The sequence below is a fragment of the Gouania willdenowi genome, chromosome 16 (assembly GCF_900634775.1).
Source record: "Gouania willdenowi chromosome 16, fGouWil2.1, whole genome shotgun sequence".
NCBI classification, from domain to species: Eukaryota; Metazoa; Chordata; class Actinopteri; order Blenniiformes; family Gobiesocidae; genus Gouania; species Gouania willdenowi.
In genome coordinates this window covers 34,633,965-34,661,023 of record NC_041059.1, presented here as the reverse complement: position 1 = coordinate 34,661,023, position 27,059 = coordinate 34,633,965, and the positions used below count along the sequence as shown (strand labels likewise).

The following is a 27,059-nucleotide window of genomic DNA, read 5'->3' as shown; positions in this document are numbered from 1 at the left end:
TTTCAGTTCACAAATACTGTGTGCTTCCTTTGTAGAAAATGAATATTCCTAAGAGAACTGAAGGAATCATTTTACTTCTTGATTTAAGTTGGAAAATACATTTGTGGGAGTCCCTTAAGACAGAGGGGTGTTTTACTTGACCTAGAAAACAGGTTAATTTTCTCTTTTAATCAAAGGGGAACATTAGTTATATGGAGATTAAATTAGTTCACTCGACCTGACCAGAGGCCTGAAATATGAGAGCTGGATGTCCTCTTATCCAGGTAACTTCAGGGTAAACCCAAGGTTTCCTGTACTGTCCCTGCCTCCTGACCAATCAGTTGCCTAACCCAGGTTACAAACAGTTACAATAAATAGTATTGAAATACAATAACTAATTGAGAATTCATAACAAAACTTTTGATGGCTACAAGCAACATTTCCAACTGGGAATGATATTCTGGGCCCAATTGTTCAAAAGGTGTAATCTGGATCAAAACTATCTGGAATTAGAATCTTTACTATCCAGGACAACGTACGCCATCTTAATGTTATCCCAGCTGTTCAAAGCAAATATGAATTGGATCAGTCTGATTCAGATCCAAACCTTTTGGGCCAGTTATTCAAAACATTTAATCTGGACAATATTATCTGTATTTTACCGTTAACATCCCGTATTTTAATGTAATAATAATTAAAGATGCCTTACTAAACTGAACGCCGTCACTAGCCTCGCGAGAACTGCCACCTGAAATGGCCTGAGTGGCAGTTCTCGCGAGATTAGTACCGACAGCGGCAACAAACCCGGAAACAACTCAGAAGAGAGATGATGAATGAAGACGTTCCGGCAAAAAAACCCAAAAAACTGGTGTAAATACGCTGTGAAATGGGACAGAGTTTATCTTCCTAAAGAGCAGTATGATGGGACACAGTTACACGTTCTGTTAGATTAGTAACTGAGATTTTAACGTCTCCCACAGCGGAAGGAATGACGTAAGTCACCATGAAAAATCAGCCAATCACAACTTACTACATTTGGTTAAATTATTTGGAAATACTTGAAACTACTCACATTGCTCTGTTCTATGTCAACAAACATTGTAATAGTTGGTGATGTAAATATTCATATTGACAACACTTCCTGCCATCTTGCCAAAGACTTGGATTGTCTTGGCCTCTAGCAATTTGTGAAGGTACCCACTCACACCAGGGGCCACACATTAAACCTGGTTATCACCGGCAAAGCCCGCATCAGCTACTTGGAGGTGTATGATCTCGGTGTCTCTGACCATTTGGTAGTATTGATGGCCTTCGCATTTTCATTATCTGCAGTGAGACCTAAGCAGCAGATAACTTTCTGGAACTCGAAACAGATTGACCCGGCCATTTTGAGCAAGGACATTCAACATACCCTCTGTTTTATTCCGGCAACAGTGGATGAACTAGTGATGCGCTATAATACTTCTCATTGTGCTGTTCTTGATCTCCACACCCCCATGAGGACATGCAAGGTTAGTTTTGAAAGTTCTGCTCCCTGGTTTACTAAGGAACTGCCCTGCATGGAAACGGCCAGCTGAGTCTTTGAACGTTGATACAGACATACTGGATTCACTGTGCATAAGCTCGTTTTTCATGATCAATGGTGGGCTTACGCCAAATCTTTGAAGGATATGCACTCTAAATTCTACTCCAACCTTGTCAGTAAAAATGCGGGAAATTCCAAGCACCTCTTTTCAACAATAAACTCTCTGCTGAAGCCACAAATGCCCCCAATTAAGGAAGCAACAGAGGAGCAATGCAACCGCTTTATGACCAAAAATACGGAAGTTATTCTGGTAGCTGGAGAGGTGCCCATGCAGGGCACTTCTCGAGCACTGCCGAAGATTACAGTTGATTCAGAATAGTGCTGCAAGAACCCTAATGCAAGTACGCAAGTATGAGCATATCACCTCCATTCTATACTCCGTCCACTGGCTCCCAGTCCCCTTTTGTATTCAATACAAAACTCTCCTTGTTATGGCCAGGGCCATTACACTCACTCATTAATGTATCAGCGGCCATGGTCCATCATACCTACAAGAACTCACTCCTCTCCAAAGCTCCACCCGCACCCTGAGATCATCCAGCGGCCGGTTCCTCCAGGTTCCCTCCACTAAGCTCTGAACCATGGGGATAGAGCCTTTTGTTCAGTTGCACCCCGGCTCTGGAATAGCCTCCCTGTGGAGCTCAGAGGAGTGCAGAGTCTGGACTCATTTAAAGCTGAACTAAAGACATAATTATTTAGGAAATCTTTTAAGTGTTGAATCTTGTGTAGTTTTATTGTGTTTTCAACTGTAGCACTTTGAGATTCCTTGGAATGAAAAGTGCATTATACATTACATTTTTATTATTATTATTATTACAGCCAATTGATCAGCAGTTTTGCGCAATGATCATGTGATTTTAATTACAATTATTAATATAAAACTGTATTTGTAGGTGCACGCACGCACTTCACTCACTCCATGGGGCTTAGGTATCATTTCTTTCCTCCTTTGTTTTATATCCTTCATATATGATGTGCTGTGAAATGTGCAATGTTCCATTATTTCACACAAATGTATCAATTTCACAGAGCTGTCTCTAAGGTCATTTTTCTCCTGTTGGGGTTGGGGTTCCCTTTTCTCATTATTTGGTCCGTATGACAGGGTCAGAGCTTCCATGGAGGTACTATATCTCACCAAGTTCGTTTTTTAAAAGTCCCAAACATTGCTTACAAGTAATATGCAGCATTTCTAAATGAGGCCCCAGGTCAGTTGAGTATAGCACTTTATAGGCTAATCTTTACACATGCCTGTGTGACAGGGTGGAATGCTTCCTCCCTCCTCCTACCTGCTTCTTGTAGCGCTCCTCCCTGCGCACCTGGGTTGTCTGCTGATTACAGGGCGGGCACCGAATGGATTTAAGTTCAGGTCTGCTGTGGCTCAGATTCCTTGGTCGCTCCTGTGCGCGGATCTCTCCTCCTCCGTGAGGCTGTGGAGTTGTACCTCTGGTAGTATCGCGGTGGCTTAACACCCTGTGGTCACCCTGCGTCAATCACCACCGTTCCTCCTCGTTGGTATGTTATCTGCTGCCTTTTACGCACCATTGGCTGTCACTTTGCGCTCAAAAGTGCTTTCCCTCCAGGGCTCTGGTGTAGGCTGACGGCTGGCTGCTTTGGCCTCATTGATTGCTACTCTTGGGTGAGTTTTACGCAGAGTTGCTCTTTCTGCTGCTGTGCGCACCGGGCACTCACGGGTTTTTCTTTCTTCCCTAGTGCCATCGCAGTGCGCATTGGTCATCGACAGCGGTTTGTTTGAGTCATCAGAGTGGGATGTTTGAGTAAGCGGCATGCCTCGCCTTTTGGCCCAGCTGGCTGTGCCTAGTCCGTCCTAATGCCTTCCTTTTTATGCAGTGTGGTGCTTTGGTAGGCGCACCTTGCGCACACTTTCTGCGGAGGCCGGGAGAGCGCCTCTGTTGGGGTCTTTGGACCGGTGCTTCTCTGACCGGTAAGCTGCTGGTTTCTGCCTGGCTCCTTTGAAATTATAATCCCTCTGTCTCCTAATGTGGTGCTTTGATCTCACAGCGGGACCAAACTGCACCTCCCGCGTCTGCTGGGAATAAGTCTTGGCCCACACCATTCATCGCACCGTGGTGCAACTCCTCCCACCTTTGCTGTTCTCGATACTTTAAAATACAGTAACCCTCCCAAGCTGGACTTGGGAGTTTCGCTATACATTTTGTTACCAACCCGTCTTTAAGGTTCTGCCACTGTATAAGTATTGTACATATAAGTTGTGCATGATTGGTATTTGATTTATTTTGCATTTTGGGTTTTTTTTGTTGCTTCGCATGTGTGTGCTTTGTTTGGATTTGTTTTGTTTGATTCTTCTGTACTAATGGACACGAAATGAGTACTCTTTTAAAGAAATGCTGTGAAATAAAGAACTTTGCTTGTTATAATTAAAGGTTCTGTCTCTGCCCCATGATTGAAGGTAAAACGAGCCTGTCTGCCTTTATGCAAGGTCCTAGGTTTACCCTAGGTGGCGTTGTCACTTCATAACTTAAAGATCCCGCTTATTTTGCCACACCTGCATAAAATAGTTCTGTAAGGGCTTTGCTATTATACCCATATACTGTATATACACAAAGATTGTCATCAATTACAACTGTAACCATTTGCCAGTGACTATTAGTATCACTTTTGTGGTCTTAGATTTTACCTGGAAATCTGTGAAATAAAATCATGACTCGGGCAGAACAAAATGAGCCGTGACTAAAGTAGACAGATTTCCCCAAAAACTGTCCTCCTTTTCAGAAAAAAAGGAGCAGAAGGCCAACAATGCAGTTGGCCTTCTGCTCCTTTGAAAAAAGAAAAATTGCCTTATGTTTAACATTGTTTTTTAGTCCCCTTGTGTCAGAGACAACAAGGATAACATATGATAAAAGTGCGCAAACATAACAAAAAAGATGTGCAGTAAACTGTTCAGCCATAACATTCAAGGCAAAGTGCAATAACCCTATGGAAAAAAGAGGTAAAACATACCTTCCAGGCATTATTGTGACACACACACATTCAAAAAAAGAAAGTTAGTCCGGATCCTCTCTTTTGTTATCAATCAGGGCGTACCCCTCCATTTGGTATGCACGCATGCCCCTCCTCCTGGACCAGCGGCCAAAGCTTGGCACGGGCGAGATGGTATTCCTTGGAAAAAGCCTCCTTGAAGCAAATGTGAAGGTTTTTGCAGACCTTTACCTTATTTCCACACTTCATCCTGAACAAACCGCAAACCAAACTGGGGAGATTGTTGGAGGTGGCAGCATTCTCTTTTTTTTCCCAATGCACAGTGTCATTGTATCCCAAAGCCGCTCCACCAACACCAAGATGATCTGAGTCAGTATTCCGATGACTCTCTCCCTCTCATTCTCATCATCTTTTTCAGCTAAGTCGGTCAGCCGGAGATTCCATCTGCTCTTGTAACTGTCATGCTTCTCAGGAGCATGTCCTCTTTTTTTTTTTAAGATCAGTTATTTGAGCTTGAAGATCTGAAATGTCTTTTTTGTTCTTGGTTCTTGCCTTGATCTATGTGTCAAGGCATTTCAAAAGTTTGAAACACGATGACAATCAGTGTCCATTTTCTGTGTCTGAGATGACGTCAACGTATAGTCTTCCATCTGATTAGTGTTCAGAACCTTCACCCTTTTAGATTTTTTACTTTTAATTGGTGTGTGGTCCCAGCTAACCTTACTTTCTTTGGCCAAAGACCCGTCAAATTCAATCTCCTCAATAAGGTGTTTCTCACAGCAGGCTTCTTAAAGAGCCGCCAGATTGTAATCGTCTTCAGTCATGCTGATGTAGCATGTGCGTTGTTCCTCGCCCCTCCTTTCCACTGATTGCTGGGCGGTGACACACCTTTTATATACAGGTCTGGCCACACCTGCCAGCCTCGCTCCCTTGTTCCTGGTTCCACCGGTGTGGCGTGTACAGGTGTCAAGGAGCCTTTGTGGTGTGGCCATGCACCCACTGGAGAGCTGTCTAACGTGTCAACAATCATAGCGCACGCTTTCCCTTCAGCGTTCAGGCTGTTACCATGGGGACCGGGCTGCCTCGTTGGAATTATATTATAGCGCACGCCTTCCCTTGTGTTCAGGTATGCGCACCGCTGTTCTTCCTCCTGCTTGGTGTGCCTTATTGTGCATAAGTGAAATAGGATGTTGGTTGTTATAGATTGCTGTTGCTATGGAGACTGGGCTGTCCCGTTAGAGGTCCTCTTGGCTCTCATTGACGAGCCGCCTCCTTTGATTTTAGTGTTCCTCTGCTGTCGATGTGGCTGTTTTATTTTCATTAGCAGCCTACGCTTTATTTTGTATTTCTCTTACATTTGAGATTTAATTGTTATTCGGTTATTGATTCATTGAGTTTCATTTATTTTGTAGTTTGCTTTTGGTTAAATTGTATTTTGTTATTTCTATATTGTTTGTTTAGTGTGCTGTGTGGCCATTTTATGGTTCCCCTTGTTCCTGTGGACAGGTGTTATCACATTTCAGTTTGTGTGTGTGCAGTGTCATGGGTGATCGTATGATTTCCTCCTCCCTCCTTGGTTTCGGGGCGCCGAGGTAACCCAGCACTGTCCATTCCCCTCTTTTGGCCTTGTCTCATATTAGGTATAGATAGCAGGTGAGCTGCTTTTAACACTCATTGTAATAAAGATTATTTGTACTTCTGAACACTGTCTCTGGCCCCGTGGTTAATTTTGAACCTGTGTAGCTTTTAGTCTACATGTTACAACTGGCGATAACTTCCTGGAGTAAAATTCTCCAGCCAATTTGATTATTTTATTATCCTCATCTTGCCACACTAAACTAACAAACAGGTTCAACAAGGCTTCCCCACTAGTTTTTCTGGACAAAGTACAGAAGAACTGAAATAAAAGTTTGAAAAAGTCACATAAAAAGGCAAGGATATGGTTATTGCAGGACAAAAGGCGTGAAAAAATGACTGATGTAAAAATTTTGAAAAGAGCCTGCTGCAGACCTCGTCTCACTCCACCATCTTGGGACCTCTCGTTTATGCCGACATCTGTGCCTGCGAGACAAAAGAGGCGTTGGTTCTGTGGATGGTATGTGTTTATATTCCCTTCTTTATTTAGCTTCCAGGACACTGTCTACATTGGGTTTTGTTTATTATGACAGTGTATAATTCATCTCTCCCAGCCAGCACTGGTGGAATCTGGTCTGTGTGGTTTTCCTCCTGCTACTACTGCGTGACAGTCAACTCAGCGTTTTCATAGAGATACTTTTAACATAGTAACTTCCTTTATTTTAGGATTATTCCTAAGTACAACATTTTTACATTGGTTATTTTACAGTGCAGGGCTATCTTCTGCCGCTGCTTCTGGACTTACACTGCCATCTTGGCTCACAATAAGTGCTGCTTATGGTGGCTTGACTACTAGCTTTGTACTGGACCCTGTTGGCCCCAATCGTTCTCCTAAGCCAACGTTGACAAGCATTTGGGGCTTTGTGCAAAAGCAAGGCCAGCTTTAAATAGGAGTAATGGAGAAAATCCAGGACTATCTTTATGGCAGCCCATTCCTCATCATCGCAGAAATCCATTAAGGTACATCCTTACCACTGCTAAGCTTGACACCACAAGCTACAGATGGTTGACTGCATTATAAACATTACATTTTCAGTTGCAAAATAGAGCAGAGAAGAAGAATCAGGACACAGACAGGTTGTCTAGACCAGTGTTTCTCAAATAGGGGTACGCAATGGCACTACAAAGGGTATTTGAGAGAGTGGATAATTAACAAATGTGAGAATGAAAAATATGGATTTTATGTTTATTTTTAGTTAAAAATGTAATAATTATAATGGAAATCATATTGATTAGATTATGAACTGATAAAGTCATGGTCCAACACCAGGTGCGAGATGACCGGAAATGATAAAAACTATAGAAATAAAAACATTCTTGGAGGCACTAAATCAGTGTTTTTCAACCTTGTGGTCGTGGTTTCCATCTGGGGTTGTCTGGAATTTAAATGGGGTCGACTGAAATATCTAAAAATTGATGAATTTCAAACAACACACAATCTTAACTGTATTCTATACTTTCACTTTCTCACATATAAATCTATTTCAAGTAAAATGCACTACAAATACACCTGAGCTGGCGAAACTTGTCGTTAATCCTGGCTGCTCTATATTTTTTGGTATTCTGAGGAAAATGTTGTTGTCGATCAAAGGGGGTACTCGGATTCAGAAATAAGAGAAAAAGGGTACTCGATCCAAAAAAGTCAGAGAACCACTGGTCTAGACGTCCACATGACACACAACCTGATGACATACTGTCAAAAAGAACTTGAAAGAATACAACAGTTCACACAAAAGCATTTGGTGGAGTTTGACCAATCATCTGATCGACAAATGTGCTGTCAAAGCAATTTGTGAAAAGTGCATTGTTCACCAGCTGTCAGACGATGAGCCACAAGAGTTAACGCCCACCACCTCCTTGGTCCCGTCACTTTCTCACCACCCAAAGGCTATCCCAGAAAGCTTTCTAGAATAGGAACAGCTTGGTGGTCTACCCATCATTTCCTTTTTACAAAACCTGACCTGAGGAATAAGCAAGAGGTCAATGTTTGCATATGAGAAGTGCTTAACCATAAAGAGTGAGGAATTTTGGCAACAAAACAAATGCCACTCATAAAATGTAGTTGAAGTTTTTATTCAAGCTTTTGCTGATTAAATTTTTGCAAAATGACAAAGTTCCATTATTATATGTGAAGCTTATAAAAAAGTAGAGTTTAGTTATATTTGCTTGTTAAAAGTTTCAGAACCCTTAAAAACTAACAAGCTGTTAATCATTTTCATCTAAACCTTTTTCAGCAAACTCTCAATGTCCTTTGATTGAACAAACTACCAATAATAGTAAGTGGAAAATATTTGTATAGTAGGGATTTTCTTGTCACATGTTGAATCAGGCCCATCAGTGGTTACTTCATAAATCAATACATATAGTGCAATGATATACAAGGACAGATATATAAATGCAGAGAGCTCAAACAATTTAAAAAGAAGCTTTAACATCACAACGCTGAATTCAGAGTTTACAGCATTAGGACTATTTTTAAATGAAGACCAGTGCTGTGGAAAGCAGGTCTTCCTGAACAGATGTCTTCACTCGTTTTCAAACTTGCCGTATGGATGATCGCTATCACTGAGCAGACCTACAAAAGGAACAAAGTATTAAACGAATCCACTCAAATCTGCACCCGTTTTCACACGAGGTTGATAAATTAGGGCCATTGACTCTAAAAACCCTTAAAGGCAACAATGTTCACAATGACACAAAGTGACAACAAAAACACAAAGCCTTTGTTGTTTCCTGTGTTAATGCTCATTATTCTAATGCTGACATGAGTATTGATAATGTGACACACAGATCAGATGCAATCACATTTATGCCACCCCGCTCTGTTTAAAGTTATACTGTACATAAAGTAGTGGTGGGACTGAATTAAGAAATAATTAATTGTAATTAATTACACTTGATTAATCTAAATTAATCGCAATATTTGACACGAGAAGCAACGTTTTTCCAATTGAAATGGATTTTGGTATATGACTAAATCAATGAAAACAATAGATTAAACAACAAAAGTGTGTTTATTTTCATCACTGAGTGCGAACATAATGTGCAAATTGAATAAATATGATTGCGTTGTTCACAAAGCACCAGCTTCTATTTCAGGAAGTTATATTCAGGCTTTTCCAGATTATTTGTTTATCAGTTTAAAAAAACAGCAGTACAGAACATTTCAGAGAAGTGGAAACTGAACAGTCCAAAATAATTAGAATATCTGTGCCACATAGCAGTTCATAGGTTGGGTCAAACGATGCCATTTGTATCTGGTGTTTTTATTAAAACTAAAATCAAAGCAAACAGAGCACACCACCAAATTGCATCAGTATTATGGGTATATCGCGAACTCGGGCAATGAAAAAGGTTCCGGGCTGTTTGGAGCAGGGTTGGGGTAAATTATAATTAATTTCAGTTATGGTGTAATTATAATTGGAATTGTACTTGAAAAATATTGTTTCTGTTGTAATTGTAATTGACTTTAGATAATTGACTTTGCAATAGTAATTGGCATGAAAATTCAATAAAAATTCTATGGCTTACACATATCACTCACTGCTCTAGGCCAGCCTTGTCTACAAAATACAAAAGCAATCAACAAAAGTCTCTTCCAACCAGGCAAAGAAAGGAAAGTTACATTTACACAAGCCTCACAATGGGCCCCCATTGGTTTAACTCATGCACGACCTGGCCAGGCCTGGGCTGCCATTGGCCACGGTTACATGATGGTTTTTAATTCCAAATGATTCATTCTGAATTAAATAATTCAGAATAAAAGTGTAAAAATAGTAAATCCAGAACAAGGTTTACATGGAAAACAGGTTTATTTGGCTTTAGTTAAATCTGCTTTAGGTCTGGGGGTTGGGAAGGCTCTGATTGGACAGGGAGAGAACGTGATGTATCACGTCTATTGGGAAAAACACAAAACAATCCTTTTATTGTCGGCTATAACACAGACATGAGAAGTGTTTTTTATTTTGATTGTAGTTTTGAAGAAGCAGCTCGATAATAACACACAGTTTCAGTTTGAACAGCGGAGCGGAAGAGAAATAGGAACTAATCACTGGTAAAAAGCCCAGTAAACCTCTGGAAAACAGTCACCAGGAATAGCTCTAACAACTGGTAAAATGATAAACTGGGTCCTAGTGCCAGCCGTCCGGTGAAGTCTGTTCCATTTACCACGTTCACCGAGGTCCGTGTGTGTTTAATAAGTCCGTGTGAAAGACTGCATGTTTATGCCTCTGTCCATTTACTCTTTTCATTATATTCATGTCTTTTAAGGCTCTTATTAAATAGTCTAGGCTGGAGTCCGGGCCGCCGCCATCTTGGATTATGTCGTCACCCGCGCATCATCGCTGCGTCATCGTGCAAGTGCAAATCGATTCGAATTAACTTAAAGCGGAATTAGGCGAGTGAAGTGTTTACAAGAAAGAGGAATTATCTAATTCGGAATTAAAAACTGTAATTGTTTTTATTCAGCTATTTACTTTGTTATATTGAGACTAGCTTGTTTTATTTGCACAATGACACAGAATCATGTTTTCAGCACCAGCTGACATTGTGAATGTATATATAGTGTAGTCATTTATTCATGCATATATTAGACTAACTGCCTCATTTTCTCAGAAAGCTATGTTTACTTTTCGGTTTCCACCCAAAGTTGCAGCTCAGTAAAATATGACGCGCACGTCTTCTACATCTCATATGTTTTTATTGGCTGTGCACTAGTCTAGTCTAGTCTTTTAAACACACACATCTTAAAGAATAACCAAGGCTTAACTGAGATGCTAATTTTCCGCCTGAGTTTCCTAGTGTTTTTATTCCACTTGAAGTCTCTAAGACACACTAGTTATTTAAAAAAGACAAAACTGTTTGAACAAAGCCTTACGTTAGACTTGTTTATGTGAAATATACCAAGTTATTGCATCTCAGAATATCTAAAGGGAAGTTGACATACCGTATTTCCTGCGAATCTCGTCATGCCGTGCTTTCCTTTCCACTTTCCTGCAAATGAAAACACAATGTTTTTCTAACTAGGCATAAAATGAATCTGTTCCCCAATAGTTAAGGTTTACTCATTTAGATTATTCACATTTTCATTTAGATTATTCAGACTATTTTGAAGGTTATTTACCAGTAAGACCAATCAATTATTATTCAGAATCTTTCATCAAAGAAGGAAAAACTCATAATGGTAACTGACAAAACTTGAATCTCACCTGTGATGCAAATTGTTTAACAAGTCATTATGGTGAAGTTCATTTCCATTAATTATGAGGGGTAACATTAATTGTCTCAGGCCAATTCCATTAGTTTTACTCTTTTTTTAAAATTTGATTTGGATTACTGCGTTCAATTAATTATTGTTTTGTACTTTTTTGGATTTTAAGTTTCGTCAGTGAACTTTGAGTTTTTCTTTCTTTGATGGAAAAGTACTAACAAGGTTGTCTTGGTGTTTCCTTAGATTCCATAGATCGATCACTGTGATCGATACTAATCAAAGCACACTAGACACAGAGTAGTGGGCCTCATTTTGGACATCCTTTACTGCTTAATGTGTGGAGCACTGGCTTGTTTTTGTCTCCGATGAAGGTTGATTGAGTCCTAAACATAGAAACACTCTTGAGGTGCCAATGAAATATTTCACTAAGAATCCTCGTAACAGACCAGATGAAATAAAGCAGTCAGAGAACGCGCCAACATGCTGGTAGAATAGAACACAGTTTGATTGTCCCCTCATTCAAAGTTTAAATGTAATACATGGCAAATAGATAATTCCTCTAAAACAGTCAGTCTGTGTTTAATAATTCCTTCCAAGTCAAATTCAATGACTTTTTTTCCCTCAGTGACTCCCTTAGTTTTCATGTTTCCAGGCTGATGTTCTTACCGTTCCTCAGAACGCTGCTTGATCTCCTCCCTCCTCCTGGTCAACCTCTCCTCATCTCTGTCAAGCCTTCACACAGAAGCAAACAAAGGAGCATCAGAATCACACACAAAAACCAAAGTCGACTGTAGTAGAGGGAAAAACATCCACACACTACAATCAATTACCTTTGGGCTTTACATTTTTAAAGAGCCACTTGGAACCTTTAGCTTAAAGAGTTCAACATTCTCTGTATCACTTTTGAATATTGTGTCCTTTTCCCTGTTGTGAAACACATTATTAAATGCTGATCGTAGTGAGAGAATATCTACCTTGAAGAACTGATTGGTAATAAATGGTTGTTTTCTGTGGAACTGAACAGTTGCTGATACACAGTATGTTCTGGCTTTACACAGATTATTATTAGATATTTTTCTGATTCTTGACTTCTGATTTTAATGCAGCGTTTATAAACCCCCCCAAACCTGATTAATCAACTATAGCAGACTATTCCACCTCTTTCACACATTTATACACTCTGGTGAATTGGAACTTTATATCAGAGAAAAAAAACATAATCAGAACAGTAAATATTTATAGAAGGAACCCCAGAAAACTTCATTGTTTTTATCCACCTAAAAGTAGATGTACAGTATATTAATTGCCAACTATGAGCAGTTTGGTCTAACTTAACATATTAACAAAAGGAACAAAGGATTTATATCTAGTAGCTTAAATTTTCATTTCAGATAGAAATAGTTTGTTCAGGACAATTGACTTTCGTTTATTGTCAAAGCAGGGGAAAGGACTCAGTCAGTTTGACTCATGCTATCAAAAAGGATGAGAGTTCAACTAAAAATCCTTAAAACAAAATGTATGGACCAAAGAATTAGCAACAAACTTCCACAATTGCTTTTTCATATCTCTGCAACAAGGAGGAAAAATCCCAAAAGGTTGTGATTTAAGTCAAGATTAATAACAGTTAGATTTGCAATTAATGATTTACTTTTTTAATGGATTAACACCTGGAAATACTAAAAAAAGTTTTTTCCTTTGTTAATTGGTACCGTCGTAGTAATTGTTGCACACTTCGACTTCCAGGTGTGCATGGGTTGTTTAAACTCTCTTTTTAATCTGCATAACTGAGAAACACATACATCAGTCACACCGTCTATTTAATACGAGCAATTTACTCAGATGCTCCCATCTTTACCCGAGGACCCCTGCAGCAACGTAGCTGCCCCCGATGTTGCCTGTGTGCATCCTCCGCTTGGTAAAAGTAATCACCATCCAATACAAACAATGTGCTTCAACTGCTAGCATGTATTGCGGCACATGAAGCTGCTCGTCATGTTTACAACTCGCAATGCTTCATTCTATATGCACACGCACAGATGAATACTGTTGAAACGGGTCTGGGCCGTGTTCTGTCACCCTCAGGTCTTTTTAAGCCTGATTAAAGCTCTGTGTGCATCCTCTGCTTTGATCACCATCCAATATGAATGGTGTGCTTCATAATCTCAAAATGAATGAGTTGGGGAAGGGGGGTGTCCACATAATACCTCATTTTAATTTGAAAAGCACATATCAGTTTTCTGAATAAAATGTTTTTTTTTTGTCTCTACAGTGTATTAGTATTTATTAGTGGAGGACCTACAGTATATAAAGTATGAGTAACTCTAACTACATTCATCATGACCCTTCACCATTTTGCACTGCCCAATCCCCCTATGCTGTGAAAAGTTCCTGGTGAGAACCCCGTCTATAAAGAGGCTGATATTGGGTCGTATGGGAGCCGCCATTTAAAACAGCATTCGCCCTTCATTGCTTCGCTGGGCTCGGTGGGATGGAGGCCGATGCTCTGAACCCTAATTCCCCTCAGCTGCTCAAATTAAATGGTTTCTTAGGTTTTATTGTAAATTGTTGTGATGGTGTTGATGTCTAGGCCTTACCCTGATGACCGTCTTTTACAGCGGCAGCAGCAGCAGCAGCAGCAAACCATGATGCTGATGAGGATGATTCCACCCAGCACTGCCATGGTGATGATGAGGGCCTCAAAGTTCACTAAGAGTAGAAAAAAGGGTGCATTTGTACTGGTTTCAATATCATCTTTGACCACAGTCAGTGTATGAAAAGTAAAAATAGATTTAGCAAAGAGAGTTGAGATGTTTTTGTATTTGTAGCTTAATCTGAATGCTTGTCACACTTTAACTTTACTTAAAACAATACATTAAGTTTCATTTTTCATGAACTCAATAACTGTAGAGCACTATACCATTAGGTATCCTGAGGTAGGATTATCTTTTGCGTTGATAATTTAAGATCCCTTAATCTTTTTTTGGGAGAATGAAAGAACTATTAATAACTTACTATTGCAATAATTCAAAGACAATATGTCTTTAACCAATTCATCTTGTACAACTGTAATTATTTTTTTTTTTAATTGACTAAACCCAAGTCTCTCTTAGTTAGACAACTATTGTGAAGGTCTTGGGCACATGGACCCGCCCCAGATTGAAGTAGGACCCTTAGTGGTTACAGATGATGTGCAGTTTTGGAATTATATGATACTGAGTGACAATAATTCACATTTTAAATACAGAAATTTGTGGTTCTCCAAAACAAAACTAGAGATTTACATCAAATATTAAGCCAATTAACATTATGGAAGTCTGTAAAAGCAGGAATAATTGAACTAATGTATTGAAAACTGTAGCAGGTTAAAAAAAAACCTGCAGCAGGTTTGGTGATAATAATAACATCAGGCCAAAGATACAAATGTTCTTGTACAGAAAATTTAAGACGGAAGCCAAATTTGCCACAACTGTGCCGAAGTATTCCACAAGTTTGGAAACAAGTGTGTAACTGTATTATGTCAGTCAAATTGATTCCTATCATTGTTAGTCTTATGTTTGACCACTAGATGTTGCAAATTGGCTTGAAATAAACATGTATCCATTTTTATTCAGGTCTCTACGGTGCCAAGTGTAATGCTGTTTTTGGTTTCACTCTTCGGTGGCCTTACGCAGGACTGAATGATTGACAAACATAAACATGTGCCCATGATAGTTTATTTCTATGCGTTAGCTGCGTACTCAGCTTTACAGCAACTTATTTAGCATGGCCTGCAGCACTCTATGACTCAGAGCAGGAGATGTTTGTAAAGAGGATGAATGAATAGACAGGAGGAACTTTTGGAAATGATATGAAAATGTGGTTGAATACAATATGAAAAATAGACTCACACCAACAGACTCCCCATCGTGCCTGGGACAACTGACACACTGACGCCGGAGGCAACAACCAGCGCACAGGATACTCAGTGCAATTGTTGGAGGCAAAGCACCACAGACACTGCAGAAACACACACACACACACACCTTTGTTTGGTGGAAAAATGTTGTCTGCCTAGCATAAAAATTTGACTGTTATTGAACAATGAATGGAATATTATTCACATTCTTTTATCAGTGACTCAGACCCATCCAGCATTAAAAAAAAATCAATATACATACTGTATATGTATATTGTAAGAATTCCTGTGTAATGCGACTGCTTTAGGAACACTGCTTATGAGGTTGTGTCAAATGTGACAGCAAGAGCTCATGACTGAACTGAAGTTAAAAGAGTGGATGAACACAATTATTGCTCTGCGTGTTAACTTTTCATATATCTCTGAACATTGGAAGGGACTGAACCACACTGAGAATAACAACAAACACGTGATCCATCACTCCAGGAATTTTCAAACTTAGAAACTTTACATGGGAATTAAGTTTAGGGTTGGTCCTTACAGGAACATTAAATATACAGTAGTTGGGAAAATATATCTTAGCATCACAGAAACATCAGCATCAATTATTTAAAATTACTCGAATATTCAGGTAAATTAAAATATATAATAAATAAATATAACATTTTATAATTTTGTATGGAAATATGCCAGAAATGTCCCGCCCCTTTGGAACCCTAGTCAGAAGTGCATTGCAGAAATAACCCAATCATTTATTTGTTTTCCTGGACACCAACAGAAAAGATTTAATGAAACACATACTTTAAGAAAATCCAGTATACTGTTGACTTTTGGGGGTTCCTTAAAAAATTATAACCTGAAAAGTTTCTAACCTGGAGGAACTAGACACAAAGAAATGTAAAAAAAAAAAGAAAAGATTAATATCCTCGTGTGGAGCCACATAAGACTGGTTTATGTGTTGCTTGTTTATGTATTAAGTTAAAAAAAACAGGATTTTCTTTCTTTCTGTACATTTAAATATATAAAGTACTAGGGTTGTTGAAAAAAATTGATTCTGTGATATATCGTGATATTACGTAGCGCGATTCTCAGATCGATTCAAAATGCATCCATACTGATTTTTTTTTAATTAAAAAAAAATATAAGATTTTTTTTAACCTTTTTTTAACCAGGAAAGTCTTTTCCACTGCAGGAGACATTCTAATTACACAAAGGGCATGTTGACCAACTTGTGGTTTTTCAATAAAATCTAAAAAGAAAGTCACTTTCTGCATTTATTTGTTGTTCAAGGCATATAACTCAGTTGCACTAAAGTCATGTCGTACTAAAGTCAAAATTGGTTTAAAAGCTACAGGCAGTGTATGTTATTTTTAAAGCCAATGTTTTGAGTGTAAAATATGCCATTAAAATATATTTCATACATAATGTTCTCATGAAGGTATACAGTACACTACAATAATCGCCTTATACTTTAATATCAAGATATATCGTATTGTGACCTACAGTATGTATCGAGATACGAATCGTATCGCCAGATGCCAGGCAATACACACCCTTATAAAGTACGATAGATATTAGTTGCAATGAAGCTTGTCAATGTACACTCTGTAAAGAAGAAGAACAAGAATATCCTGTTTTTTTAAGCCACAGTTGTTATTCTTTGACTACACTTCCTTACTCAGAGATCTGACAGCTTCCAGATTTCTATTTTATTTTGGCAGTGTCCATAAAAACAAGAAAACAGAACAATCAACACTGAATCATTTAACATATCAGCCAAAAGGGTGTAGGTTGAAGCAAAAGCTTATACACACCCCATCACAGAAAACAAAACAAGGCTCTTTATGATTATTTTTTAAATATGATCTCATATTTAAACTAACGTTACTATTTTTTACAATTTACAAATTCAATATATATTCTACACAAAGTTGTATATATTCAGTTTATACATAAACATCAAACATATATACATATGTACACACATACAGTACATACACATGTATGTGACTGACATGCACAGAATATTAATAATACATTATTAAATATTTACTACGCACATTTCATCAATTACATTTTAAATATAAAACATAGTGTGGCAATACTTAAATTAACAATATTATCTATCACAATATATACATTTTATTATGTGTATTAAGTATTAACATATTGTATACCATTACATACAGTACATATACATTATTGCTGTCCGAGGTAAAATTGTTAAATTGTTGCTCTTCTTTCTTAAACTTACTAACTATATAGCTTTTTAAACGGGTTCGTGTTGGTGCTTTGTTTTCATCCTTTGAGTAGTTCCATAATTAAACCCTTGTTATTGTTATACTCGTCCTTTTCAGTGTTGTTCTGCCATATTGCATCTTGAAATGTAGCTTTCCTCTTAAATAATATTCCCCTTCTCTCTGTAAAAATCATTTTAATTTGAACACTATCGATTAGACGTATTTGCAAAAGTTCTTGATTTCCGGGTTAAAACCACTATATACGTTGTTTTATCAGACTAAGGTGCGTTACACCGGCATGAGGAAGGAATAGAAACACTAAAGTAGAGCGCAGGCTAATGTGACGTCACGGTTGTGTAGCGAACTAACTTCCGCATACAGAAGCTGTTCGTGATTATGGTTTCGATACCGCGCACCGTATCAGAAAAGCTCACGTCCCACCTTTAAATAATATACATAGCAACATTTACTACATGTATCACGAAGCAGGAGGTCAGCTCTAGCCCGTTATAAACATCTGTTGGAACAGTCAGTAAAGCTGAGACACTCTTACCCTGGAGTGAGAAACACAGGAGCCACAGTTTGTGAAGGTTGAGCAGGCTGAAAGCAGAGAACAAAGAAGACTTATTAAGACACTCGTGTTAAACAGTGATAGCACTACGAGCTATCAACACAACTGTTTGAACATACAATAACTTACCTTGTGGCGCTGGTGTAGTGGTTTGGCATTCTCCAAAGTTTATAAAGATAACATAAACGAGGACAGCAACACAGAAGACGCTGGTCCAGGTCCGCTGTTCTTTTAAAGAAGACATGATAACACGCACGGATGAACTACAACTGCTCTATTTCCGACCAACTCTGTCGTTGTTATGACAAAATATGGCCTGAATGTGTTCTTCTTGTTCTTCTTTTGGTTTTCGGCAGCCCAGACTCAAGAAGACGTATTGCTGCCCTCTACAGGATGAAGACGTATTACTGCAATTACAGAAAAACACGACACAAACGCAAGAATGCGTTCAAAAAAATACAAAGATTTACAACACTGCAGTAAAATACTATAAGAAAATACTCCAAAAATGAACAAAGCAACAACAGTAATACACAAAATTACTCAGAAAATATATAGACTCTGCAAACCCACAGTATTTACAAACAAACGACAACAGAAATACATGTAATTTACTCTAAAAAACACAAAAATTATAACACACATACACAATATGACTCCAAAAAACATGTATTTTACAGGAAAAATACAGAAAAGGACTACAGAAATGCACTAAATGCCTCACAATGAGTACAACAACAAACATACACAGAATGAGAGAAAAACACACAAAATAATTATAAAACTCTTTGTTCATTAATCTAAATGCTGACATGAATGTTGATCATGTGACCCTCCGATCAAACAAACACATTTTTGTGGCCCCGCTGTGATAAAAGTTGCCCACCCCTCCCTCTCCCCACAGGTGGACTGTCTATCAGGGTGCTTCCACTGCCAGCCCAGAGTTTATTTTTTTAAAAATAATAATAATATATATTTTTAAATTAAATGTATTTATTTTTAGTTTAAATAACAATGTCCCAACCTCAGCCTTGTAAAAAACACTTAATCTCTTTTTTTTTGTTTTTATACACATGATGTTTAGTTGTACTGAAAAATAAAATATTCCCTCACTTCCTTGCTCCCACTGTTTCTTCCAGGACCTTGTTACTTCATGTTGAATTAAGTGTTTGTATTCTGCTGTTCCGCAATGCCCTTCCACTGCTCCCAATTGTTTACTGCTGTTTTTGCTGCCTTGTCAGCCTCCTCATTCCCGAGCACTGCAACATGTGCTGGGACCCAGACAAAACCAACAACACAACCAAATTTCTCTACTCCTTTTAGTGTTTTCTTTAATTCAATTATTAACTCTTCTCACTCTTCAATGCCATTAGTGCTGCTGCTGAGTTTGAACAAAATGTATGACTGCTTGCTCTGGCTCGACTTCCTCCACAGATAGATAGATAGATAGATAGATAGATAGATAGATAGATAGATAGATAGATAGATAGATAGATAGATAGAATTTCCAATAAACCAACATACTGGGAGTAAAGTGTTCTACCTGGACAATAGGACACTAAGATATACAGGAGCTTGATCATTAATTCCTTTGTATGCTAACAAGAGGATTTGAAATCATATTTTAGATCAAAGTTATTTTTGTCAATTCAATGTTTTTGTCATAGCATTCGTTGATAAATGTCTTTATGCGACAATAAATAGATTTTGACTAATTTGAAAAAAAAAATAAAACATGTTAACAAAAACTGTATCAAAATGTATTGATAGTTGTGTCGACTAATTAAACTGAACTGAACAAAATCCAATCAGAACTCATGTGATCATGTGGTCTTATGCATTCATCAAAACAAATCTGTCTGCGTGTATTTAAAAACATTAATAACATCCCATATTAGGTTGAAAGGTAATCAAATGTTTAACAAAATTAACACTTATTGTTAATATTTTAGTCAGCTATATCTGTAACAATTTAGTCAACTAAAATCTTAATGTCAATTAGTTTACTAAAACTGCCATAGTCCCGATGACTAAAATTTGACTAAAACTAAGTTGCATTTTTGTCACAAGACTATGACTAAAACGGAATCAAAGTTTGCTGTCAATTATCAACATTATAGATTGTATACAGATGTAAATATACTGTATCTATATCGTTATAGATTTTACAGGAAACCAAGATAAATGCTTCATCTGGCAATAAAAAAAAGTCCTATTATGTATTTGATGAGGCAGTACAGAGCGTAAAGAAAGGCCACATACTTTAGCATTTACAGCTGAATGCATGTCATTTGCTAGACACAATTTATCAACACCAACTATTATGACATGTTTTTAGGTGCCCATTCAATACATGTTTGGAGAACATGCCAGGCCCACAGGCAGGTGAGCTCTTCAACTATGCTGGCAGAACTTATTCTAACTCTACCCAACACCTCGACTGGAAAATTTGTTCGGTTTAAAATGACATGATTATAAATTACGTTACACCATACAACAGTAGGTTCATGTGCCCTGTTTGTTTTGTTTCCTAAGCATCTTATAAAGTGTGTTAGCTCTACATTTGAAACTGTATTTCCCTCCATAAACGCTAGATGGTGCTAGTGTTCTACTGAATGTGAATAGATTAAAGCAATGAGAGTGTACCATTGTCAAAACTTCAGAGGAAACAATGTCAGGACCTACTTGACTGTTACAAAAGTTAAAATGATGACATTACTTGTTTGCCAAGAATACATATCAAAACTGTCAGTCTTTTCTAAAGATTTCTGTTGAATCCTTAGAATCTGTGGGCTATGATCAAAGACAAGTACAAAAACAGCACCTGAAATCAGACCTTCCAACAAATAATTCAAATTATTAAATTGATGTATTAAAACTTAATAACAAGTCCAATGCACTATTACAAGAAAAGTTATTTCTCTTTGACTGTAACGTTGGAGTTATTGTTAACGTACCTTTTATTAATTTTACGTCTGTTTCCTTCCTCAGGAATCATTTGGACATTTTGTATTTCATCTTTCAAGAGACACAAAAACAGTGTTGGTATAGCGAACACCTTTGGCTGTTATTTCTGCCATCAAATTTAAAGATAGACTTCAAATTGTAATTTACTGTAGAGCTGTAATTGGGCCTCAAAAGTTCAGTCTGACACGGCCAGAGTTACTAAATCCGAACCGAATATCTGAGATGGTAGGATGGGAAAACGATAGCATGGGCAAAACTTCTGCTCAGGTAAGGGTATTGTTGAGAGTTCGGCAGGTGTTTAATTGCTCGTGGCCAGATAAAAGTACACTAGTATACTGTGCTGTCCCACAAATATATACACTGGAGGTCTCTAGGGTTCACTGTTGACTCCTACTGACCTGTGTGTTGGTAGGTGTGAGACTGGCTCAGAGCTGCTCCCAAAACACGGGCGAGTTGTCCCGACCGCTCACTGCAAATAATTAGCCAGACCAGCGGTCGCTGTGTTTAAATATTATCTGTCAATACTGTAAACCATTCTGACACTCTAACCCACCTTCCTCCCAAACTGACACGCACGCACGCACACACACACACACACACCAGTTTAATAGATTTTGGTAATTGTGGTGGAGCTGAGCTATCTTTTTTGCATGCTTGGTAAAGATGGTCTAAGATGGAAGGTGGAATTTTTTCAAAAACCATCAAAAATCAAAATTTATGATTTCAAAGAATTGTTAATATACACTGTTTATTGACATACATAAGTCACCTCAAAGTTTTATGTTTGTAATTAATTTGATTAATTATCAAGTTATTTCTTGCTGCTCTCAACAATTTACAAGATGTTTTGATAGTGTTCTTTGGTACGAGCTGCTTGTAGGTAATCTGCACCAAATTTCACTCCTCTTTCAGCCCCATCACTTATGACATTCATGAAAGCAAAGTTAATCACAGATGTCAGGTAAGAGTCAATCTCATTCCAGTTTATAACATCTTCAAGCAGAAATACATGGTTCATCTTCAGGTTATGGAATGTGAACTAGGAATCTGTGCATGGTAAATAGGTCAGCAAGAGATGTTTCACTGTTGATTTCTGCGAGAAATTTTGTTTTTTAAAACCCAGTAACCAATCGTTGTGCAGGTTCTGTGACAACCTCAGATGGTTTCACAGCATTTAGCCTGACAACTAGACCTTGCTTTGTGTAAGGGATACCGTATCATCAGTTAATTTTTTAGTGCTGCAATAATACTCAATACTACAAAACATTGGGAGTGATGACATCATAGTCAAGTAGAGTCTTATATAGTAGTAGGTCTTTCCAGGGAGCATCTACATCCTTTGTCACACTGGGTATTGCCGGTGGTAGTTCAAATGTTCAAAGATGACAACTCCAGAAAAACTTTGAGATTGCATTTTGCACTATATAAATAAAGTTGAATTGTAATGAATTGAATTGAACGTCAGGTCATGTGTCCACCTGTCAACTCTGTTTCAGGAAGGAAAAACATGGCAAACTTTCATTCAATTTTTACTGGAAATTTCTTTATACTACAGTTCATTTCGATTGCTTAAGAACAATTTTGAAAACTGGTCTTGTTTTCTCAAAACACTACACACAATTAGCACAAAATAACACCTTAGACCCTTTGTTTAATTAAATATTCTTGTCTAAACTATACACCAATTTATAAAATGTATTTTGTCACCATATGAAACACACAAGCATCATATTACTTAATTCTGTCTGAACTAGTTAAACACTGCTGTTCTTAACCATAAACACTTTTAGCAATTGTACTTCTCATTGATTGGAGTACTGAATTACACAACTGCAAATATACAATAAGTTCACCAAAACACTTGACAAGACCAATGCTGCAGACTGAGGAAAATATTTCTCTCCATACACCTAAATCAGACAACATGGAGAATCACAACAAAACATGTCTGCAGTAATGTGTGTAACACTGATAATGTAACCCAGCAAACAACATAAAATACTGTATCTAGTACAGGTTAAAAATTACAGAAATAATAAATAAAATAAAAAATAAATCTGATAAATAAAACAGAAAATACTAGACATTATCTCTTTGCCTTCCTGGATCTCGCTAGAGAATTTCATCAACATCACAGGCAATATCCTCATTGGCAAGACAACGTTGGAAGAAGCACTTTGAATGTCTAATCCACCCTTGCACAGCTACGGCGCTGACTTGATCACAGGGGTCATCCATGGCCCGAAGAGGAAAGGAGAGTGTGAACTGTGGATGGTGTTGAAACCAGTCCTGGACCAGAGCAGCACTGTGGGATGACACATTGTCCCAGATGACAATGTATTGCGTCTGCTGTATTTGGTTCCTTGCTGTGACTGTGTTGTGCAATCGGTCTAAAAATGTGAGTATGTGAGGGGTATTGGATGCGTCACAAAATGTTTGTATGACCAGATTACATACAAAGTCAATGGATAGATGCAACCAGATGCAAAATCTTTCCTGTGCGGCGGTGCGGTCTGATTCGCATGTCAAGAGTGTTGCCCGTGTGAGCGCGCTCCCAATTTTCCATCATATTCGCACACTGTAATAATAATAATAATAATAATAATAATAATAATAATAATAATACATTTTCTTTGAACATCAGTGCCTTTCAGGTTACTTAACAGTACATGGTAAAACCACAACAACAGAGTATAAAATCACAATAAAATTTAAGCTAAAATAGTATAAAAACAACAATAAAAGCCCTTATTGCGTACAGCTTCTTGATCGACCGGCTCCGGATACACATGCTCCCTCTCTCCTGTACACTGGTAAAGCTACCTGTGCCCCAAACAGCAGTTAAAGGGGGCACACACCCTCACTCACTCTGATAACACCCCCACAACTGTGGATGTGTGTACATTAGGGATGCAACAATATTCAATGTTTTACCGAACCGTTCAATATGCCCTGTTTGGTTCAATGCACAACGGCAAACAACTGTATTTTTGGTATGTTTCCCCATCACAAAACTTTTTCAAAAATTTGTGCAGCCGTGCATGCTGTGTGATCCTCTCAGGAGCAGAGACTTGTGAGCAGCACATGGTTCAGGCTCAGTGCCATGCGCTGCTCATGCCGCCTTCAGAGCCAATCAGAACATCCCTGAATTTCCTAGGAGCCAATCAGCGCTCTGCATGCAAATGTTGAACGCTGAGGAGCACTGACTGGCTCCTGGGAAACTTCCTCCACTGTCAGAACATTGTGTTTGCGGCATGTGTTGCGGCTCATTAATTTCTGCTATTGTTAAAATATATAAAGGCTCATTCACCAGATAGGTGACATTTTTGTGTAATGTAAAAAGTTGCAAAATTTCAGAGACTGAATCTTTAAAGAAGTTATTGAATTCCGTTGCCACAGTGGCTGGATCTTTCACCAACTGACTTTCAATTTGTACTACTACTTCACTGTTCTTGTTGGCCCCTCTGCCAGGTACTTTATTTATGGTTTCCCAGACCTTTTTTCCATTACCATTGGCATACTCAATAACTGACACATAGACATTTGCTTTAGCTTTGCGCATTACTTGAATTACTTCGTGTCTAGCTGATGTGAATAGTTGCCTGTCTGAAATTAGTCCAGTTTTGAGGTATTTTTTAAGTAATAAGTCCCTGCTCTTCATTAGTTTTCTGCATTTTTCACCAAGCCATGGTAGATTTGCTTTACTGGTTTTATTGTTCTTCAACCTTTTTGGGAAGTTTAGGGTTAGGGTTAGGGTTAGGATTAGGAGTGGAAAGTAGTACTACTTATTCATCGCATGCAACAATTTCATTCGAATCTATGTCCTTCATGGCTCTTGCTAGATTTTGTAATTATATTTTCGGGATAATATTATAAAAAGAAGAGCTCTGATCAGATGTATAAAGTCTTTTAAAATGCATTTTAGTTATTTTCCTTGTAAAAAAAATATTGCGTTATGGTCAGATAGACCAGTTAAAAAGTTATATGTTTTTATGATGCTTTATTTGTAAATAGATCTATTGTGGTTTTAGATTGATTGGTTACACAAGTTGGCTTTTCAACTAATTGGACCATATTAAAAAAGATCAGTTACCTGTTTTAAGTTTTTCCTCTCTTTCTTATTGTCCCAGTTAATGTTAAAATCACCAGTTGATATTATCTCTTTATTCGGACAGCAAGACTTCAGAAGCAGCTTCAACTGATCATAAAATTCTACATTAGTTGAGAGTTTTCGATACATGCACATAACCTGGAAACTCATTTCCTTTAAGAGTTCAATATTTACCCCAACGCACTCAAGTGCAATTTCCTCAGGCCATGTAATCTGTGAACATTTAAGTCTATCTCATACATAGATCATTATCTCTATCAGCCTCCTCTATCCCTGTCCTTTCTAAATACATTGTATCCTGCCATATTAATGGCTGCCTCAGGTGAGGAGGTCATCAACCAAGTTTCGGTAAACCCAATAAAGTCAACATTTGATTGAATCAATAAATGTTCCATTTGTTCTTGTTTTGGTATTATGCTTTGAACATTTAAGTGTCCACCCAGTAAGACCTCTGGGCTTTTGTGAACAATGTCTTTTCATAATTGGATTACATTTTTAGAGAGTTTACCATAATGCAAATTAGCAGTTGCACACTGAGAAGGTGATTTGGCCTGGCTACCTCTCATCTGTTCCTCTGTATTGCTGTTTAGGGAATTAAAGTCTGTGATTAACTTCATCTGACCTGATGAAGCCATCTCCTCCTTGGTGGTGGTTAATCTAGCAAGCGTTGGATGCACTCCAGATACAGGTGGAGGAGGCCCAGCTAACAGTGGTGTAGGCCCAGCTGCAGGTGGAGGAGGCCCAGGTTGCAGTGGAGGCCCAGCTAGCTGTGGAGAAGGCCCAGGTAGTAATGGTGGGCATTCCATAAGCTCTGGGTAGAGCACAGTAGACATTGGGTGTAGTCCAAGTAGCAGCTGTAATCCATTTGTTGTGCATGAGATCCAGTTACCTGATTGTATAGTGGAGTTAGTTCTGTCTTTATAGCATCCATGTGGTCCAATGATTGAGGACCAAGATTTATCTCAACATCACCCATCAGGAGCAATATCATCATGAAATGTACAATACCCAAAAAAGGTTTAGATGATAGTCCATTTTTACCTGGAGGTGGTCTTGCATGGCCATCATTCAGTACTTTTGTGAAGAGGTGTTGAGTCATCTTGGCAGGGCAGAGAATCTGATTTTCATTCTTTCTTCAGGGACATGTTAAGCCCACCAACAGGTATAGAGATACAAGAGCAAGTAACAGATAGGATGTGACAACCCTGGAGGCACCAACCCTCGAAACGCTATAGGTTATTTACATAACCCTGGTTTCATGAGTAATATGAGAGATATGTCTCACTCATATTTATGACAAAGAACCCTCCACTTGCAATCATACAGGGAGCTAGTGGAGGAGGCCCAGGTGCCCTGTAAGCTGGAGATCACACACTGTGAGGGTCCCACCGCTAGCAGATGGAGCCATTCAGGGACCAAGCCCACAGTCCCAGTCGCTCTGGGTGTGGGTGGAAGATCGTTCCTCCTGCCTGTGACAGCAGATCCCTGCACAGCGGGAGCTGCCAAGGAGGAATGCACAGCAGCTGGTAAATCTCAGCCAGCCAGTGCATGGCTGGCCGATGAGGGGCCACCAGGATCAGTAATCTTGCTTCTTCACCCTGTACATAGTTGGAGGTATGAGGGCCAACGGGGGACACACATAAAGCCATGCGCGCGGCCAAACGTGCGCCAGTGCGTCTACGCCGAGGGGATGTACTGTGCAGGGATGTGTTTTTCTCTGCGGTGAACAGATCCACCTCGGCAGTAACTTTTTTTCATGTGTTATTACATTTCTCAGTAGGGAAATCTACACTATAAATTCAAATAGTTTTTATGGAGTTAAAGTCCATGTACAGCAGAAATAAATTATTATGAGTTTGTCACACCACAGAAACATTGACCACTGAGCCAAATTTGGAAGATGAAAAAA

General features: G+C 38.5%; 1 protein-coding gene and 1 long non-coding RNA gene across 3 annotated transcripts; one reads left to right on the top strand and one right to left on the bottom strand.

The window, feature by feature from the left end:
* The first annotated feature begins 2,968 nt into the window (after positions 1 to 2,968).
* Positions 2,969 to 3,743, top strand: LOC114478557 (uncharacterized). 2 transcript variants are annotated; one of them, XR_003675874.1, is made up of 5 exons: positions 2,969 to 3,076; positions 3,145 to 3,200; positions 3,275 to 3,339; positions 3,413 to 3,506; positions 3,584 to 3,743. It is a non-coding gene; the product is annotated as an uncharacterized LOC114478557 (long non-coding RNA). The 2 variants fall into 2 exon arrangements; XR_003675873.1 differs by having other exon boundaries at positions 3,275 to 3,506.
* Positions 3,744 to 8,214: 4,471 nt separating this feature from the next.
* On the bottom strand, positions 8,215 to 18,425 carry LOC114478612 (pituitary tumor-transforming gene 1 protein-interacting protein). The gene is made up of 7 exons (XM_028471787.1): positions 18,202 to 18,425; positions 18,055 to 18,101; positions 15,254 to 15,362; positions 13,961 to 14,072; positions 12,033 to 12,098; positions 11,103 to 11,149; positions 8,215 to 8,732 (listed from the first exon to the last, which is right to left on the bottom strand). The coding sequence occupies exons 1-7, from the start codon at positions 18,314 to 18,316 to the stop codon at positions 8,683 to 8,685; spliced, it is 546 nt and encodes a 181-aa protein (XP_028327588.1). The 5' UTR covers positions 18,317 to 18,425; the 3' UTR covers positions 8,215 to 8,682.
* Positions 18,426 to 27,059: the final 8,634 nt, after the last annotated feature.

Bases quoted from the DNA above. Each gene is read 5' to 3' on its own strand.
- LOC114478612 (XM_028471787.1), bottom strand. From the start codon at position 18,316: ATGTCTTCTTTAAAAGAACAGCGGACCTGGACCAGCGTCTTCTGTGTT. The intron at 12,099-13,960 runs GTAAGGCCTAGA...TTCTGTGTGAAG, and splicing joins TGTAAAAGACGGTCATCAGG to GCTTGACAGAGATGAGGAGA. The intron at 11,150-12,032 runs GTAAGAACATCA...TTTCATTTGCAG, and splicing joins AAGCAGCGTTCTGAGGAACG to GAAAGTGGAAAGGAAAGCAC.